This window comes from Carassius carassius, chromosome 49 (genome assembly GCF_963082965.1).
Source record: "Carassius carassius chromosome 49, fCarCar2.1, whole genome shotgun sequence".
In the NCBI taxonomy this organism is placed as follows: domain Eukaryota; kingdom Metazoa; phylum Chordata; class Actinopteri; order Cypriniformes; family Cyprinidae; genus Carassius; species Carassius carassius.
In genome coordinates, this window is record NC_081803.1 from 14,514,357 (window position 1) to 14,534,147 (window position 19,791).

Consider the following 19,791-nt stretch of genomic DNA (forward strand, 5'->3'; position numbering starts at 1 on the left):
GGTCCCAAGCTGGGGTGCATGTGTTAGTCAAGACTGAACTGGTGACCTTCTGAGGAGGATCATCCAATTGGAGGATACACTGGGGATCCATGCCGCCTGAAACCAGAATAGAAACAGCTCTTTACCAAGCACAAGCAATACCCTTCCAAAAGAAGACCAATTTGCTAATGTACATACAAATAAAACAAGACATTTGAGCCAAAAACAAAGAGAAGAGATCTGTTATCAAGCTAAATAACTAATGCAGAAAACGCTCTTTGCCAAAATTAATTATCCATAAAATGGATGAGATGCCAGTTGTCTCTGTTAAGTGCTTGCTGGGCTATAAAAGTGACTTGGCTGGAGAGCAGCAGGACTATTACACTTCCGGAAATGATTTCCGAACTGAAGGGACATCCTGATTGAGGGAAACACAGGCAGTTAACTGAATAAGTTACAGGGGCGGTGCTTTTTCGGAAGTGTAGCCTGCACTTTTGTGCCCACAACAAAATTTCTTCCAAATAATTGGCTTGATTTCTTCGATCCAAGCAACATAAAAACATTATCTGAGGACTGTGGTGTGTACTGACTCCATCTAATGAACAAGACACATGGGATCTCAGTGAAGGGAAGAGAATCTGTGTCATGTGACCATTTATTAAGAAATGGGCCACTACAAAAAGCTGCCAGTGATTGAAAAACACACGTAAAAAAAAAAAAAAAAGTAATATTAAAATGCTAAAAACCTTTATTTTCATATGCTGGAATATAGGATCATCCATCTTTATCATCAATACATTGTTGTTTGCATACTCTATAAAGATGTCTAAATTATTTAGCTAAATATTAAAAAGAAATTGAAGAACATGCATTCTTCTGAATTATGAGTGTGTTTCAGTGACCTGCAGCACCATCCTCCTGTTTGCATGTGACCCGGATGTTCTTCACTAATAGTTTCCACTCATGAGCTCGCGGGGGCTTTGGGGGTAAGGTCACCTGCGAGGTCTTGTTCCTTACTTCCTGTTCAAGAGGACAGAGGAAATAAAACATTATCTCTCATAACATAAACAGCAACATCCTTTTCTGTGTTTTTCTCTCCATTCTGAACAAATTCCAAAGTTATGTAATGATTGTTACGTAAAAATAGGGTTATAAAATATTTATTAGCCTATGTGGTTGAAATTAAGTTGATATTAGTGTTTTAGCGAGGATTAAGTGCTAATGTTAATACGATAAGTGTTACACATTTGTGCAGGGTAGTACCTTGACTTCTGCAGAATCTGCAGACCGGCTGCTCAAAGTTACAGACGCTTGAGCTCGACTCAAGACCTGTCTGAGCATGTCTTTCACAGCGGCTTCACTTAGACTTTCACAATCTCCCTGAAACATACACAGAGTGTCACGTGCTTTCTGAAAAAATAAGCAGAAGTCACCCTTTTAAAACCTACTGAGAATTACAAACGATGGAGAGTGCAATGAGAACCGCATTTAATCATGATCTTTTCAATCTCGAGTGGATTGATATGTGAACAAACCTGCACAAAACTTGGTGTCAGCTCCAAATCTACAGAGTTCAGGTGAAGCGTCCTCCAGGAAATCTCCACCTCCTTGTCCACTTCTTTCATCCGTAGGGCCAGCTGTGGCAACAATACACACACACAAACATTACAACCATAGACATTAAACAAAGGCTGATCAGAGCAGGAAACCACGAGTCTTGTGAAGCCTAAAATATTTTTTTAACATGATTTAATAGAAGTCTCAATTGTCTTTTGCTTTTAAAGGCCATGAAAAACAAAACAGAAAATTAAAACGTTAACCATCATGTAAAACAATGATGGCATCCATTTTTTTCGAATACAATTAACATGAATCATTAAGGGATTTCTGCATTTATTTGTGCATTAAATTACATATATAAAGGAATCAGTTTAGATTTAAATAATGTATTTACATGACGGTAAGATTGTTAAATACTATTAAAATTTTAATTAAATGTTTCAATTTTATATATTTTAAAATGGATTTTATTCCTTTGATGGCAAAACTATTTTCAGCAGCCATCACTCCAGTCTTCAGGGTCACATGATCCTCCAGAAATCATTCTAATATGGTCAAGAGACATTTCTTCTTATCATTGTTGATAGAAGTTGTGCTGCTTAATATTTTTGTAGAACCCATTACGCACTTTTTTTCAGGATTGCTTAATTTAAAACTCAAAAAAAATAAAAAAATTAAATTTATAAATGTAAGCAAATCTAAGACAATTTCTAGACCAAATATTTCCACAGTTTTCAATACTATAGTGAGAACGAGCTGGGCGTGAGGCAGAAACACGCCACACTACACCAGGATAACATAACACTGCCTACTTCAAATGCACAATAAACAAAGGAGTCCAGAGCATTCACATATTCACAACAGCTCATTGAGCCGCAGTGCCCACCGTACACACAGGAATGGGCTGTCATGTCCAAGCGTGACTGCTTTACATTTCTGAAGACAGAACTTGGGGGAAATTAGTAGAACATTTTTTTTTGACAAGATGCCAAATTCCAGGCCAATGCTCAATACGTTAATTTCTAAATCACATGAATTAATAAAGTCTGAAGAGGATAGATGAACTAGAAAAGGCTGCTAACCAATAACTAATAATATACAGTGCTATTTATATATAGACAGGAAAAGCTTCAATCGATCTATTTCAATCTGAAAAGGAAAAGATAATTGTTTACAGAACTTATAACCCTGCCACCCTATGCGGTCACAATAAAAGTGTTATTCCACAACCTTGTATGTGGCTGTGGACACAAGAGTGCACTGACCTCTAGAACAAAAACAAAAGCCCCAAATATACTGTTGTTCAGCCTACGAAGCCATTCTAACAACCACTGAGAGCTTAGTAATCGGCCTTCACCAGCAGGAGAAACAGCCAGAAAATATGCAGTAACCACCAGGATTCCTCCAGAAAGAGGTTTTAATGACAAACTGAAAATAAACACAATTGCTCCTGGAAAGGCCAGTATTCCCTATGTACACTTGGCACATGCCCAATATTCTATTTACAATCTAGCACTCTGATTTGTTTGAGCAAAAACAGCCCACTATGACAGAATGGATTCTGAAGGCATACGAGGAAACGAAAGATTTAACGACAGGTTAAATGCATTTAGCCACTCAATTCCCTTATGGCTAAAACAGGATCGGCATGACAATGAGGAGTCGAGCAACTTATTGGTTTAAAAATAACTATGCAATTGAGCAAAGCCTGTGTGAGCTTTTAAACACAATGCATTGTCAACGACTGCAGCTCTGCACACTGAAATGGTACTCTTAATTTTTACTGCCATTTGAAGCGCAATATTAAATAAACTCCCTGTCCAAGAGGTACAAGCTTTTCCATGAATAATTCTATGCAGGCTGTACCAGTGAAATTGCATGTTTCTGAGGCAGGACTCGCGACCGAGGCACTTAGTCTGATGCGGTGAATAAAACGGCAGAGTGAGTCACAAACCCCTATAAATCAAAAACATTCGGGACACTGCATGAAACGTTACATCTCTTACAGGTTTATTTCTGATCCTTACAGGTTTTATGTGGCTGTACACATTTCAGCGGTGTTATTGTTAACTAAACCTAATAAAAATCATTTTCAGAAACTGAAATATAGCTGAAACAAACAAAATATATTAGAAGAAAAACTAAATTAAATTAGAAATGTTACATTGGCAGCTAACTGAAATAAATAGGGTTACATACTAAAATTACTAAAACGGACATTTAAAAAATAAAGGTAATTAAAGCTATATAGAAACATTAAAAACTAAAAACAACTGTCAAAGACTGACAAAATTACACATTACAATTAAACTGGAGATATATATATTTTTTTAATATTAATAAACACTTTAATAGTATATACATATTTTTAAAATAACTAATACAGAGGGGATACAAAATTATGAGACCAATAATAATAATAATAAGAAGAAGAAGAAGAAATATTTACTGTATATTTCTTTATTATTTTTTATGAAAATGGAACAAAATCTGACCTTTTGACTTCACATGGTCATGAATGTACTTATATTTGATCGGATACTTTAGAGAATTAGTGCAGAATCTGAAATATTTCTTAGAATTTTACATCACACAGGTTTCAAAATCATAAAAATGTTTATTCAGAAAATGTTTAATCCCTTGTGCTGATTTATCCCAATGTGACTATATACTTTGAAGGCAAAACATGTGACAGCCTTTCCTAGAATCAAAGAAGGTGTTTGTCTACTCCAAAAAAAAAACTGGATTATCCGCCTCACCATTGTCAATATTCCCGGAGGCGTTTAAAGAATGACGGTTTTGTTTGACAATTTGTCACGCCAAAGCACTTGAGTTTACCCAACCATCCTCAAGTGAAACTAAGAGCAGAATAAACACTCATGTTTACCTGGAGACGAAGTGGAGATATCTTCACACTGTATCTCAGGGGGGTTTTTGAAGACGCTGAGCTCGGCAAAGCACTGAGAGAAAACTGCAGCTTGTTTCCGACCACCTGACACAGGACATTCTGCAAAAAGAATACAACTATGACTAAGACTAGTTGGTCACTTTAAATATCCTCAAGCTTCAACAGTCATATCATTGCTAATCATTTTTCTGCATCCTCAAACGCACCCTGCATGTCAAAATGAGAAATCTAATGTCACACTCATAACCCCGTTTTGATACAAAACATTCAAACCTATATACAATTCACGTAGGCAAGCAGGGAGACATAATAAAGATTCCACATATAGGTTAGTGTGCATAAATGTTCAAAGCTTGACCTTACCTTTTGACCGGGTGTTTTTGTAAAGCTTGAAACCTTGTCCACAGCCAGTTCTGATGACTGAACACCATCTTCTTCAAATGTTAGCTGAATCCCGCTCTAATAAGAGGAACAAATTACCAAAGGGAACACAATAAGATAGCTAAAAAATTATATATATATATATATATATATATATATATATATATATATATATATATATATAAATCACAACATTCAACATTATATGAGCTTATGTTTGCCATTTTAAAGATAAACAATATAGAGATATAACCTGTGATCTCCTAGCTTCTTCACTGAGGCTCCTTAACCAGGCTCGTCTCCACTGACTCTTCCAGTTTTTCAGAGAGAGCACCCAGCATAAAATCCCATCAGCCTCTTCCGAATCCACACGACTGAGAGGTGTTTTCTCAACAGGAGGTTCGTTGGAAAAATACAGCACCAAGTATATAATCAAAGTGACAACAGAGGCCAGAAAGAGAGTGACCATGCAGAGCCACTGCCAGTCACCCACCCAGGAGAAAACACCCTCCATAGACGACATGATCACGAAGCAATTCACTTCAAACCCTAAACATGTTTACCATCGGCCCTGCACCTCTACCTTCCGCATCCCAACACAATAACGACAGTTTCCTTCCTAGTATTGACTAATAAAACCCCTTCACAAACAGCGAAAAATGAAAGTTCAGAAGGGTGGGTGGAAACACGCGAAGGCTGGACTGAGGCTCGTAAATTTCTCTTTTACCAGCCCGACAGCGTAAGATAAATAGATTTTAACACAAAATACTATTATTAAATCAGATGTTAAAATTACAAGAGCATATGAACAACTACTTACATACTAAGCAACGTTTTTTAAAACATGCCAGTGCACAGTAAACCGCCCGTGAATGAATCTGCGAGATTTTAAACCGGATAATTTAAATTGTCTCTTATCGGACACAAACAGCTTAAATTATTTTAAATATTGGAGATTTAAAAAAACATATATTTATACTTAATGTTATACATAAAAAGAGCTATGTTAGACAATTATTGGCTTTTTTAAAGACAACTCTAAATAATGAAAGCATTAGAACCGGAGCAACCGAGGTGAAAAAAGTTCCTGAAAATCCCCCGGCGTTGATGAGCCACGTTACCATCACATTAGCCGAGCATTCTCACACAGAAAAGAAAAGAGTTTAAAAAGTAGAATTAAGTGCAGTTTTCATCTTCTCTAACGGGTTTGTTCATCCTCCTGGGCGTGTATGATGAAGAGAGGCAGAAAGAGAGTGGATGTGTGTCACACACACTGCTGATTTCTAGGATTATTAGCTTTGCACTGAGGAAACCTGAAGCACCGTCGTCACCAGACAAGCCAAAATAAAAGTCCCTAATAAAATTCTATATTTAATAAAAATATGTACAAATAAATCAATACGCTCTATATTATTAATACTGGGAATTTATGCTTGCAGGAAAAAAAGACAAAGGTCTTGTGACATCTCTTTTCACATACGATAATTTGAACGATGGGCGTTTCTTTGTTTACACAGCAATTTATGAAGCGTTTAAAATATGCATAGGGCGAATTGTGTTTGTGTGCGTGCGTGTGTGGATTACTGGCTAAACAATGGGATTGTCCGTTTACAAACGTTTTCTCAAATTAGTATATTTACAACAGTTCACCCTGATTCACTTTTTTTAGAATGCAAATTAATTTTTTTTTACTATTTACACCTTTATTCATTGCTAACATTAAACAAACTGTAAATGTATTATTTTGTCGATCAATACTTAATAACAGAGCACCAGCAAATTAGACAACTCACGCAAACCGATTATAACAAAATTCACAGAAACTATTAAACCTCTGACCCTCTTCGTTTGGGAGTCACACTTACCTACTTCGCGGTCAAAAGTGACCGATGCCTTGAAATGTTACTTTTTTTTCTTCTTCAGGAAAACCAATGTAATATATTTTTGTTCAATAATATTTTTTGATATATAGAATAGAATATAATTTTATGGTACTATGCAATATTTATACAATTTTAATGAGCTATTTTCTCCATTAGAATTAATATATATATTTTTTATCTCTTTATTTATTTACTATTTTTTAATAAATGCAATAGTTCACATTAAAATAGAGTGAAAGCATTTAAAATAAAAAATTTTATTTGAGAATTGGGCAATCTGGAGGCATTAAAAAAGTAAAAACTTGTGTAATGTTGCGTAACCTCTTGTATTAACACCTAACAACCTAATTGTATTTTCTATATAGATTATAATGAATATGATTATATAGATATATACAAAGGCTTTTGGATTCCCATAGTTTTTTAGACCTCATCTCTTCATTTTTAGGTTTTGCATTTAGATCTTTATCTAGACATTCTAAAAGATTACTTTTTGTCAAGGTTTAGTTATTTTTGGTTAGATAAGTATCAGGTTTTACATTATGTAACATTTTACATTATTACAGTCAAACATTAAAATCTTGATAGAAAGGAAACACATAGAAAGCATTTTTGTTACTCAGTATTTGATAATTGAAAAATCTAACAAAATAAGGAATGAAAAGTGATCATTCAAAACACTATACAAACATTTTGTAATTAATTAATATTTTATTCAATGTACTTAAATGTTAGAGAGAGAGAGAATGAGAATCTCTTTTGGATTTTTGGATTTATGATTTATTGATTTTATTTCAATAACTTGAAAAAAAAAACATTTTACTCTCATGCAGTCTTACCAGTTTGTGTGTGTGTGTGTAAGAGAAAGAGATAGAGAGAAAGCAAGCCTTTTGTTTTTTTTTTGTTTTCATTTATTGATTTCACATATTCTCACAATGTGCTCTCTTGCAGTCTTACGGGTTAATATCTGTGTGTTTTTGTGTGTGTGTGAGAGAGAGAGCACCTTTTGTATTTTTTCCATTTATTGATTGGTGTCTATTTTGCACTCCTGATATTCTGGAGAGTCACCCCTTGATTGCTGCACACTTTTGTCCTGACCAGTGGCTGATTTGTAGTTTGTATCACCAAAAGATTCACTGAGTTTTCAAATTTTTTCGTATTTCCCATTCATTTCCTATGTCGGTAATTTTTGACCACGAAGAAGGTGAGTGTGACTATTTTTTTTTGGACTCTTTAACATATCCAAATCATCTCCATGATTTTTTTGTGTGTTCATATTGCTAATGTGACAAAAGTCACCAAGTGTCATCTCATTCCGTTAAAGCTAAGATTTTTTTGAATTTCAAAATATAAAGATTTTCGGTCAAAAATTACCGAAGAGGGCCAGAGGGTTAATAGTGTAGTTTTGAGGCTGACAGAATGGTTTGAGCTTTGAGGTGGACCTGCGCGGAGGCAGAAAACAGAAAGGGGAAATAGTGCGCATCATACAATTTTTTTTGCTAACAAATTATATTCTCACTTTTATAATATACGAAATGTTCACGTTAAAAAGTAGATAAGTCACTGGTTAAAACAATTAGTATTGATTCTAGAGAAATAAAACATCTGAAATGTTTTTTTTTACTTTCTGACTGAAGCCAACAGTAAATTTTACTGTAACTGTAACTAGTACGTAAAAAATTGAAAGCAAACATGTATAGATCGGCATGATATGCTAAAGTTATTAAACCAAGCATATTCTAGTTTTCAGGTGAGGAAGAAACCTCTGGTTACTTCTCTAATTTGATACATGGGACATCTGTATCATGTCAGGGGTTGAGCCAATGCCCTGTCCGGTGCTCTTGGGCACTGTGAAAGGTGGAGGTTTATCAGCTCTACTGCACAGATACACAATTGAAAAAAAAGAAGCAAAAGTGGAGAAAGTGCTCAGGAAATGTTTGCATATATCATTCAGGGGCATATCCAATTCGTTTTTTTACTGATTACATGTTTAATGAGTGCTTTTTATATTACGTCTTCCATAGGTGTAGGAGTTGAAAGCATGAACCACCTTGGACCGACACCACTCTTTTGTGTGTCTCTCCTTGGCTTTGCTAATGTAGCAGAGAAACTTCTACAATATGGAGCCAACCCAAATCAGTAAAGCCAAACCTTCCCATAACCACAAATGGAGCTGGTTTGAATATGATAATAGCATATTATCTCATGTGTGATGTTTATATCCACCAGCCGCTGTAATGATGGAAGTACTCCCGTCCATGCCACAGTTTTCTCTTGTAATCCCTGGCTGCTGAGTTCACTGCTGTATGCTGTCGGGGACCTGCGTCTCCATGATGATCAGGGCTGGATGCCGAAGGACTGGGCCGAGGCAGGTGCTCAGGAGAACAGTCTGAAGATCTATTTTAATGTTGCTATGGTTGTGTATGAATAAAATGCAGCAACAGATGCAGTTTCTGCAGTGTAAAGACACCTTTAGACCATTTGTTCTTCCCTATCTACAGATGCTTGCTTTTCTGAAGAGATGCGAATCTCAAATGCAGAGGTTATTGCAAACACATCTGTCCAGAGATGCGCGTACCACCCAGACCACCTCAAAGACACTGCTGAGCTATCCATCCCTGCTCAAGCTCTTGCGACCTTGGTAAGATCTGCCGTATTTCTCTGGCCATTCATATTTATCAGTGAACATTGCTGGAATACACTACACAACTTTTAAACCTCAACAGATTTAACACTAGGTATAAAACACTTGACGGCTTTGCAAATCAAGGGGAAAATGTGTGCTAAAGTTGTATAGTGTCCACCAGCCTTTAGTTATAGTGTCATTTAGAGAAAGAGAAAGAAATACAACACAGTGAAAGTAAAAATTCTGATTGTCCGGATGTGTCCTTCTCTTTAGGTCATCTGGGCTCATTCATGAAAATAACATAAGTTATAAGATGTCTGCCTGTGATATGATGATGCATTGTTTTGGCTATGGAAAGGTTCGTTCAAACAATTTTTTCTTTCTTGCCAATATTTTTAGAAGATTAAACCTGAACCCACATCACATTTTTTTAAATATGCATAAATGTTTTTGAACGAACATGTTCTAAATTCTAGATTGCTATTATAAAGACTTATAAAATGAACATTCCCCTTCCCATTAGCATAGTAAAGCTTCTGAACACAATATACTTTCACTCTGACAGCTATTAATCACACTGAGCTGTTGTTTTAAGATGTTGTTTTGTAATCATTACAGTTATGCTTTGAGAAGCCAGGGTTAAGTCTGGGATTAGCTGCTTCTGTACTCTTGATAAGTGAAGGTGACTTAGTTCAAGCTAATGATGAGCCTCTCAATTCCTTTATGTGTGGATCTTTCATACGTATGACCAAGTAAGAGACTGGGATCAAGCAATGACCATTTATTGAATATGATATAAAAAGAATAAAATTACCAAAACGTATTTTATATATATTGTTTATATAGTTGTTTTTATTCATTAGTATTCAGTTTTAGTTATTTGGAAAATCAACTAAAATAAAAATAATACAAATTAAATGTGTGAATGATAAATGTTGCCATCTAGCTGAAATAAAATACATTTGTAACATTTACAAAAAAAAGCAAAATATTTGTTTTTTTAGCTTTTAGATTTAGCTATAGTTTCAGTTACCTATAATATTATACCCTAGATAGAAACCTGCATAATTAAACCAGTGATATTGTTCGACAGATTTATTAAGACCTGTTTTGATTTAACTTTTTTTTAACATTTTAACTTTATCAAAATGCCCAGAAATGGAATACTTGAATTATGAAATACTTACCCCCCAAAATGAAAATGTCATAATTTACTCAAGTAATTCAAAACCTGTGTTATTTGTTCCTGCGTTGTTATTTGTTATCTAAATACACTGTCCAGTAGTCATGGGTACTATTATGTCCTGTGCAGTCAGCTGTCTCACCTGCACCTGCTGATGGCTGCGAGTATCTCTGCTGACCTGGACAACACAAAGCTGGTCTATAAGAGAGCAAATGTGCGATCCCTGTACAATGTGCTGCACCAAAGGGTAATGTTTGAAAATTTCAAAAAGATTTATAAATGACTGAGAAGTGGTTTTATTTTAAACTCTGTCCATTGTTTATTTCCACACTCTGCAGCAGGATGAGTTTCCACTCCTACCGCTGGTTGACCTATTATAAGTGGTGCTACAGGTGTGTGAGGTGTTGATGGACCTGCATGGCCTGCAACTGGGCAGCTCCAGAAGTGATTAGATGTAGAGCATGTAAAGCTGATCTCTATAGTGTGTGCACTATTACATGAGATCTTTACAGGTACCTTCATCCATGGGATGGAAACTGTAGAGCTTATGTTATAGATCTTGTTTTGTGTTACTAGTTTGCAACTTGTAAAGGATTTATATTGCTTTGTGCAGATGCTGTGCCATGGGGCTCCACAGACCCCTGCTGGATAAACCGGTCGGTAGAGAACAGTCAGGCTCTGATAGCAAACCCTGCTGTGTCTGAGCCTTATTACCACTTCCTGCAGATGGGCCTCCAGCACAGAGCCCAGCATAGAACCAGCAGCCTGCATGATTTGTGCTACAATCGCTGTCATATAAGGGTTTGCACACTGGTTTAATTCTGTTACTGTATCTCATCAGTATGCATCTGTGCACATGTAACATGCTCTATTTGCTGAATGTTCACTACTGTTCAAAAGTTGGTGGGTGACATGATAGAAAAATTTAAAAGTAGTAAGTAAAACTATTAAGGATACATTGTACAAGGTTTTTCCAGATATAGAGAGTAATTTATACCATCCTGAGAGTAAAAGGTGCAAACTAATCTACAACAGGAGATTAGAAGCGAGAAAACTAGAGGTGGGTGGCACTCGTGGTCAGTGCTTCAGAGCATCCCTGGATGGAATACAAATATTAATCAGACAAGAGAGCATGACAAATCTGGTGAGAATTCCATCCGGTCATGATTAGGGAAACTTTTTGAGCATAGAAAATATGAACATTAATGTAATGTAATACATTAATATAGTTTGATTGTCCTATTCTTTCCTCTTAGTATATCAGCAGTGCAGGATTGCATTACACAATGAGATCCGGGAACATCACCTGAAAAGAATCAACAGAGAAGAAGAGTCCACCACAGACACTAATGACTTCCACTCAGATATTTCGCATAGTGACATCACTAGGGACTTGCACAGACATTTTGAGGGGCAGGGGCTCAAGTGAAATAAAGGGCACTTCTCATAATTAGTTATTTTTTTTTTTTAAACAAAAAAGTATATATATATATATATATATATATATATATATATATATATATATATATATATATATATATATATATATATATATATTAACGCAACTCTGACTTCCTTTTTAAAAAAATAATTAAAAAAGTTAATTAATTTTATCTTCCTCAAACTCACGCAATTGTTTCATTTTCAAAAGATGTCTACAAAATAATCAGTTCACAGAAACCATGGTCTCCTTAGTATTCCCTAGGTTTATAGAGCAGCAAAGGAAACCATTCCACAATGTGCATGTTTTGAAAACATTTTCTATGCTACTAGTTTCAAGTATATAGAGTTCAGATGCAAAAGCCTCTAAGTGCCATCTGAAATTTTCTTATGAGCTTTTTTTTTCAAGCTCGTATTTAAGTTCAGTAATTTAACTTAAATGACAATTAATAGGTAATTTTCATTGCCAGTAATGTGAAATAAGTGAACATAAACATACAAGCTTGATAAAAATGATCATTATTGAAGGAAATTTCAGATGGCACTTCATATTTAGAATAACCTAAATAACTGCATCAAACAGAGGGGCGTGTTTTACTAATAATTTGTTTATTTTTGCACAAGGCACTACATCGTTTTAATTATTTTGGTGTTATTAGAATACATAACACTTTAAAATTAAACTTACCATAATAATTGAGTAAAAATTCAATAAAAGCCAATGTCATGTATGTATTTGTGGTGGTATGGAATACTATTTTATAAAGGTTTCGAGGAAATAAAAAAAGTTAAATTACTTAAATAGTTAATTTATAAATATTGTTATTTTTAAAGTTTAATGTTAACTTATTTCTACTCAGTTTTATTTATTAATGTACCAGATGCAGTTACTCAGATTTACTACATTTTTAGAGTGTATCTGTTTGCATCTGTAGATTTCTTCTAAATTCACCAATTTAGATTTCTAAATTTCAGGGGGAAAGACTCTTGATGTAAGTCAATAACTGGGGACGTTCTGTATGCAAATTAGGCGTCAACTAGTTAAAATCCGCACATTTGCATCTAATTGACAGGGAAATGCAGGTAAATAGGATAAACAAAATAACTAAAGCATATCACCTGGTGGTGATATATGCTTATTTTATTAACTTATTTTATTACATGGCTTGGTTGAATTCCAATGTAGAATGCGGTCTGTTATAACCAACAGACCGCTGTGCGGAGTATAACAGACCGTTGCCATGAAAAACAGAGCGTTGCTATGGACTCACAGGATTCTAAACGTAGAGACGGAGCGGACTATTTTCTTTAGCGGAAGCAATACAATCGGGTTTAACAATCGGGGGAGAGGGAGAGGGAGCGCTTCAGAACTCCTGACCTGATATTTAGATACTAAATTTCAATAAATATATTTGTTTGACAGGGAAGCTGTGTGCAAACCAAAATATATATTATTTTTCAAAAATAAAAAAAGCATCCCAGAAAAAAGGGCACTTTCTCTCCAGGAATAAAAAGGGCAGGTGCTCAAGCCCCCTTTCATGTCTATGTGTGCACGTGACTGGACATCACTGCTTTGCATGAATGGCCAACTACCCATCAAACCCCACTTTCTGAGCCACCTTGTTCTAACTATAGTGATACAGACACGAATCTGGCAATTAACCACTCTATCACAAAGCATACTGGCTCAATTGTTCTCAACCTCAAAGTGTCTCAGATTGTTCTACAGGAAGCTGAGCAGAGTCTGGATAATGTGGAGGCAGCCCGATTGGGCGCCCCATGATTTGATGAGGTGGATGCTCTGATGAAGAGGGTGAACATGGAGAAAGAGCGCAATGATGGTGTTGGGAAGGCTATGGGGCCACCGTTCGAAAATTATATATCTTAGTGGACCATTAATGGAGATGAGGAGGTCAGTCAGTACAGTTCAGCTCAAGATGAGAGCTTTGAAAGCACATCCTATCCTAGTACTGTACAGGTATGTCATGTTTGATCAATTTAATGTGACCTTACTGAATAAAAATATGAATTTCTTGAATTAAAAAAAAAAATAAAAAATTAGTGAAAAATACCAACAGAGATCACCCTAAAACAAAAAAGGCAAGAAGGAAAGGGACTTGAAGACATTTGAAACAACAAAAAGAGGACAGCAACAGACAGGATGTCAAAAGTCTGAGAGGTTCGACAGTACAAGAGCATTAGCAGAAAAAGACTAATATAAGTCATATAAAAAAGAGGAATGATAGATGGGTGGCAACAACAGGAAAGATATATATGAACAAATAGGCAAGAACATGACAAAAAAATAAGCAGTACATCTCTTTCTTTCAGATTATATGTACAACTTGGGTTGTCTGAGACCCAGAAAGGCAGCACAAGTCGATCTTGTCTTGAAGAATATTTCCAGACAAAACCCTCAAGGACCAGTGAGAGACAACAGCCACACACCATTCAATTTATCTAGTTCAAAGACTGTCTAAGAGGTGACATGTGACCTGTTGTTTGTGTTTGTGTCAGTGCAGGTGAGGTTAGTGAAATGGTGGCCCTAATGACACGTGTGCGTTTGGGGTCACTCTTGAGTGCTTTTGGCAGCAGGGACAGAGCAACAGCTCCACCTACAGGATAGACATAGTGTAAACAGCTACCAGGAATCTGACCCCCAGGAAAGCACTGATCTGGAGCAACTGTTCAAGAGTTTTGTCGGTAATAGAGCTGTGCCTGTAATTGCTGTTAAAGGGATAGTTCACCTAAAAGTGAAGATTTATAATTTACTGACCCTCATGCTGTTCAATCTCATGCAACTGTTTGGTTAGCCACATGTTTTTAAATATCTTCTTTCATTTTGGTGAACTAGGTATTTTATGTAGGTTAAATTCCGTATTAAAATCCAAATCTTGCTTTTTATATTAAATCCTATCCAATTTTTTTATATTAAATCCTATTTAATGCCAGCTATTCAGACTGATAGTGAGGAGAGCACAAATTACCACACTATCAATCACACTTTTGATGTGACCAGTGGAGTGCTGGAGGCAGCGAGCCAAATAAAGGTGATAAACTGTGCCCTTTATGGGTTTTCTTTCCACTTCATTTTTAAAAATGTTGGGGTCAGCAGTGTTATTTTAAACTTTATATTCTATTATAGTTTTTATTAATATTTTGAATTAGCCTTATGTTTATTATTTATAGCCTAATATTTTCAATTTGTTAATTTTCTAGTAATTTTCTTTGCTTTTGTCATTTTTTATATTACTACTTATAATAGTAATTAATAGTATAGTCAATAGTATTATAATAGTATCAAAGGTTATTTGATTTTTATTTTAGTAAAGCAAAGGCATTTATAATGTTACACAAAAATTCCTGTTTGAAATAAATGCTGTGCTTTTGCACTTTTTTTATTTATCAAAGAATCCCCCACAAAAATGTATCAAGGTTTCCACAAAAAATGTAAGCAGCACAATTGTTGATAATAATGAGAAATGTTTCTTGAGCAGCAAATCAGCATATTAGAATTATTTCTAAAGGACCATGTGACACCGAAGACTGAAGTAATGATGCTGAATTATTTAACCTTGCCATTACAGGTATATATTACTTTTTAAAATATTAACATCTTAATGACCCCAAAATTTTAAACGGTAGTGTATTTTGTCACTTTCGTTAAATGCATGGGTCATTTGTCATCTGTGTTTTGGTAATTTTGTTCGATCAGTTGTTTGCCAGACCTGGCTAAGATTGCAGACCTCTCCAGCATATCCTGTTCACCAGCCAATTCACAAAGAATGGGTGGAGTCAGCTGAAGCCCCGCCCATCCCTTTCAGCAGAGGACATCCACCCTGTAACAGCACGCCACGCAGCCCAAAAGGTACAATGTGATTCAGAAGAATGTAACATAAATCAAGATTCACAATATGTTGTGTGGGTCAGTCTAATTGTGAACACTGTTTAATTACAGGCCGTAGGACACATCTTCAGTATGTGCAGGTTGGCACTGGACCCCTCCCTCACCTCCAGACCCTGTTGGACTCATCACCACGGGGCAGTGCTTCATCCCATACCGTCTGCACAGAGAGTTACGTTTTATCAAGTAATTTATTTTCTAAGTAGTTATAATAAATTATATATATGCAATTTACATTTATAAGTTTTTTTTTTTTTTTATATATACCTTTTACCTATATTTGAGACATATTATTCCATATTGGCCAAAACTGCAATCAGTGCATCTGATTTCTAACATGCACTTTTACAGTTTTTCCTCAGTCGCTTTGGTGCATTTCTCATATCACTATTTACATTTGTACAACAGTTAATGCGGTTCTCAAAACAATTAGTACAAACTACAAAACCTAGTAGATAACCTTCAAAAGCGTGTCACTTGCTCAAAATGGATAAGTCATTCCTCAAAAGTATTCATGTCAATGAAAGTGTCATCAAGATGAAAAGTCCTGACACCATTGTTTATGAACAAGATAGTCAAATGGCTTTGTCATGTTTTCATTATGACAGTTTAGTCGGTCAATGTTTTCCAATGCAAAAAAGTCAGATCTTGGTGACACTACCTGAAAATGCTCAAGACAGCACTTTATACTATTTGCACAGCCATTTGAAAAAGTGGCTAAGTGCCACATTACTGTATTTAGTGAGGTAACTGAGTACAAGACACTGAATATGCATGTTTCACATTTTTACTGCATATGCTCTTTGCAATTCTAATTTGTTCACAGCATTGTGCAAAAGAAAAGAATACACCCTTATTTACAACAATCATAAACTCCCTTTGGGTAGAGCGGTGCACAACTGTAAACAATATTGCAGTACATTTTGGAACTGAACATACAACATACATAGTACTGTAGTCATTCATGCACATCCAGACGTTCCTCTCCGTTTGGGCACATAATTTAATCTACAAAGCGAATATCATCTCTTGCAATGCAGCGAGGAAAGTATCTCTTTAAGTGGGGAATCCACCCTCTGCAGGACTCTGCTGTGATGTCATCACATGCTGCATCCATGGCCGTTAGCAGGGCCATTTGGGTATGTGTATGCCGGTCATCTACCTTCCACCTCCAGGAAGAGAAAAACTCTTCTATTGGATTTAGGAATGGGGAGTAGGGAGGGAGATATGCCACCAGCATCCTATCATGTGCTGCAAACCACTGTCTGACAACATCGGAGTGGTGAAAACGCACATTATCCAAAACCAACATCATGCTTGCTCAGATGGTCTCCAGTTAGACCCCTCTCATTCTCAGGGATTAGGTCCCTGTAAAGGGAGTCTAAAAAAGCAGATGTTGTGTGATGGATGGACCAAGATGGGGGATATGGGTGAGGAAGCCGTTTTCTGAGAAATACATAGTACATCGTAATATTCCCTCCTCGCTGGCCTGGGACATCAATGGTTGCTCTCGGTCCAATGCGATTCCTTCCACGTCTTCTACCTTTTGCCAGATTGAAACCCGCCTCATCAAGGTATATGAATGTGTGCAGCAGTTCCCTGGCCTCCAGTTCCAGTACATGCTTTATTACAGAAGAGGGAGTGAGAAAAACTGTAACTTTTCCTGTGTAACAATGCATTTTGGAAAACATTGTACAGTATGCACGGTGAATACAAATACACAGAACTGTCATGTAAGTGTAGTGCATGACACGACACAAAGTAAATGGTTTACAGCACTGAACATCAGAATACGCATAGAACACATACATGTTTTACCTGTACATACTGGTGACGGAGCTCCTTCACTCTGTCACTGTTCTGTTCAAATGGCACATTGTACAATTGTTTCATGCGCATTTCATTCCTCCGGAGCACTCATGTAGCGACTGAAACCGATTCAATATTCCCAAACATGTTGTCATCCTCTATAACAGCACTTTGTATCGCTTTCAACCTTATGACATTGTTTGCAATCACCATTGCACAAATGGCTTCCTCTTTTTGCAGAGTAAAAAGGGGCCCTCTTCCACCTCTGCAAGGTTGTCTTGCAATCCTGTCTGGTGCAGAGAAAAATTACTGTAAATATGGCAAATCTTTACTGTAACACTCCAATTCACTAAATGTGTGATGGAGTAATGCTGTAGGTCTAAATGTAAAATGTACAGTGACAAGTTCTTGTCCCACTGCAAGCTTCAAGTATAACACAATGGTAGTAGTGCAGTGCAGATTGTTTAATGCAGAATTACTGTCCATTTATACACACCTGTTCTCCCGACGAAATGTTTGAATAATTGAATTTACAGTGGTTCTCCCAACATTTGTCTGCACCCTTCGAACAGCTTCAGCCATTGTGAGGCCGTGTATGATAACATGATCCACAATTGTAGCCCTGATTTCATCAGGGATCAGCCTATGTACTTTCCTCTTCTTCCTCTTCCCCCCGTTACGTCCTCTTCCCCTTCCTCCCCACACCCTCACCTCTCTTCCACGAGGCTGACCTTCCATTTCTGTGTCACAGTATTGTAGAAATGGTACACACTATGTCCTGCTTGGTTCATATATGCCTGTAAAGTGGGGGTTTATGGGATTCAGTTCTGACAGTGATTGTGAAGAAATGGCTTATCATTGGTTGCAACTAATGCTTCACGCACCCCTTCTCATCAGTGAAAGTTGAGATTCACCTGAGAGAAATTGTTCAATTTAGGAGACATTTTAAGAAAAAAAAAAGATAATTTTTTTTTTATAAAAATTCCTTGATAGATTTTGACAACTTGTTCAACATTTTTGTATGTAATGACTCAAGCAATGAAATGAGGACTAATTAGTTTTATATGGAATGACTATTCAGCATTCACAAGTATAGTTAATTTTGACTGACATGACATAAGCAAATGATAATGTATTAGTAATTTATAATAGTAGTTATAATAAATTATATATATATATATATATATATGCAATTTAGATTTATAAGGTGTTGTTTTTTTGATATACCTATCAAATTTATAATTTTTTTATTTACCTATATTTCAGACATATTATTAGTTATGAATTATTGGCCAAAATTTAAATCAGTGCATTTCTGATTTCTAAAATGCGCTTTTAAATGTCATCTTTACTACTGGGATAATATGATGGCAAACTCTAGCCTTCAAGTATCTTCAATATTTTTGTAATGTGTTTTATGCAAATTGACTCAACTCCAAGCTTTTTCAATTTCAAAGAAAAGAACATTTCTTTATATTTCATACAAATGCTTATTGCTGTTGTTTTGTTGTAGAAACTTTCTGATAAAAGTAAATGTACAATTATCTTATTTATGCATCAATATAATCAAAGCTAACACACTTCTATCGATATCCTGCTTCTCTTTTCAGACAAATGCCTCTGTGTCCAGCGTCCTGCAGTCTCCAGTGTTAATCAACATCTCTATGGATGGAAGGGAGGAAATAGACTCCCCCACCAGCGGTAATGCAGAGTTCACAACTGCCAGCTCTGGAGCCAGACAGACCTCTGAGATCAGCCAGGGGGCCACTGAAGAGATAAAGCATCCTATTAGTATGACAGATTATCATTCACTGCAATAGTTTTCTAAAACTTAACTTGCCATGTTGCCATGATGTGAGAATCAAACTGTTTGTTTATGTTTCCTATAGAGAATAATGATGTGGATGAGGAAGTAGGTGAAGGCCTGTCAGATTCTGAACATCAGTGTGAGCAAGAGTCCTCTGATGAAAGGTGTTTGATGATGAAGACATTGCAGAGAGGATGGAAGGGTGTGTGGGTGAAAACCAATGTCAGATACATGGTGAGACAGATCTACAGTGGTGCTGTGTTTTTATAATTTATTATTATTTTAAATGAGGAATTGAAGTAATGTGCTTC

The 19,791-nt window shown here is 36.0% G+C and overlaps 1 protein-coding gene across 1 annotated transcript in view; it reads right to left on the reverse strand.

Moving 5' to 3' along the window:
• Positions 1–6,164, reverse strand: part of LOC132132364 (C2 domain-containing protein 2-like) — a 10,235-nt gene extending 4,071 nt beyond the window's left edge. The window contains exons 1-7 of the mRNA XM_059544738.1: positions 5,082–6,164; positions 4,811–4,906; positions 4,427–4,546; positions 1,515–1,616; positions 1,243–1,359; positions 882–999; positions 5–96 (exon numbers count right to left, since the gene is read on the reverse strand). Coding sequence (XP_059400721.1) covers positions 5–96; positions 882–999; positions 1,243–1,359; positions 1,515–1,616; positions 4,427–4,546; positions 4,811–4,906; positions 5,082–5,351 — 915 coding nt within the window. The 5' untranslated portion in view covers positions 5,352–6,164. The remainder of the gene's footprint in view (positions 1–4; positions 97–881; positions 1,000–1,242; positions 1,360–1,514; positions 1,617–4,426; positions 4,547–4,810; positions 4,907–5,081) is intronic.
• Between the last annotated feature and the right edge of the window lie 13,627 nt (positions 6,165–19,791).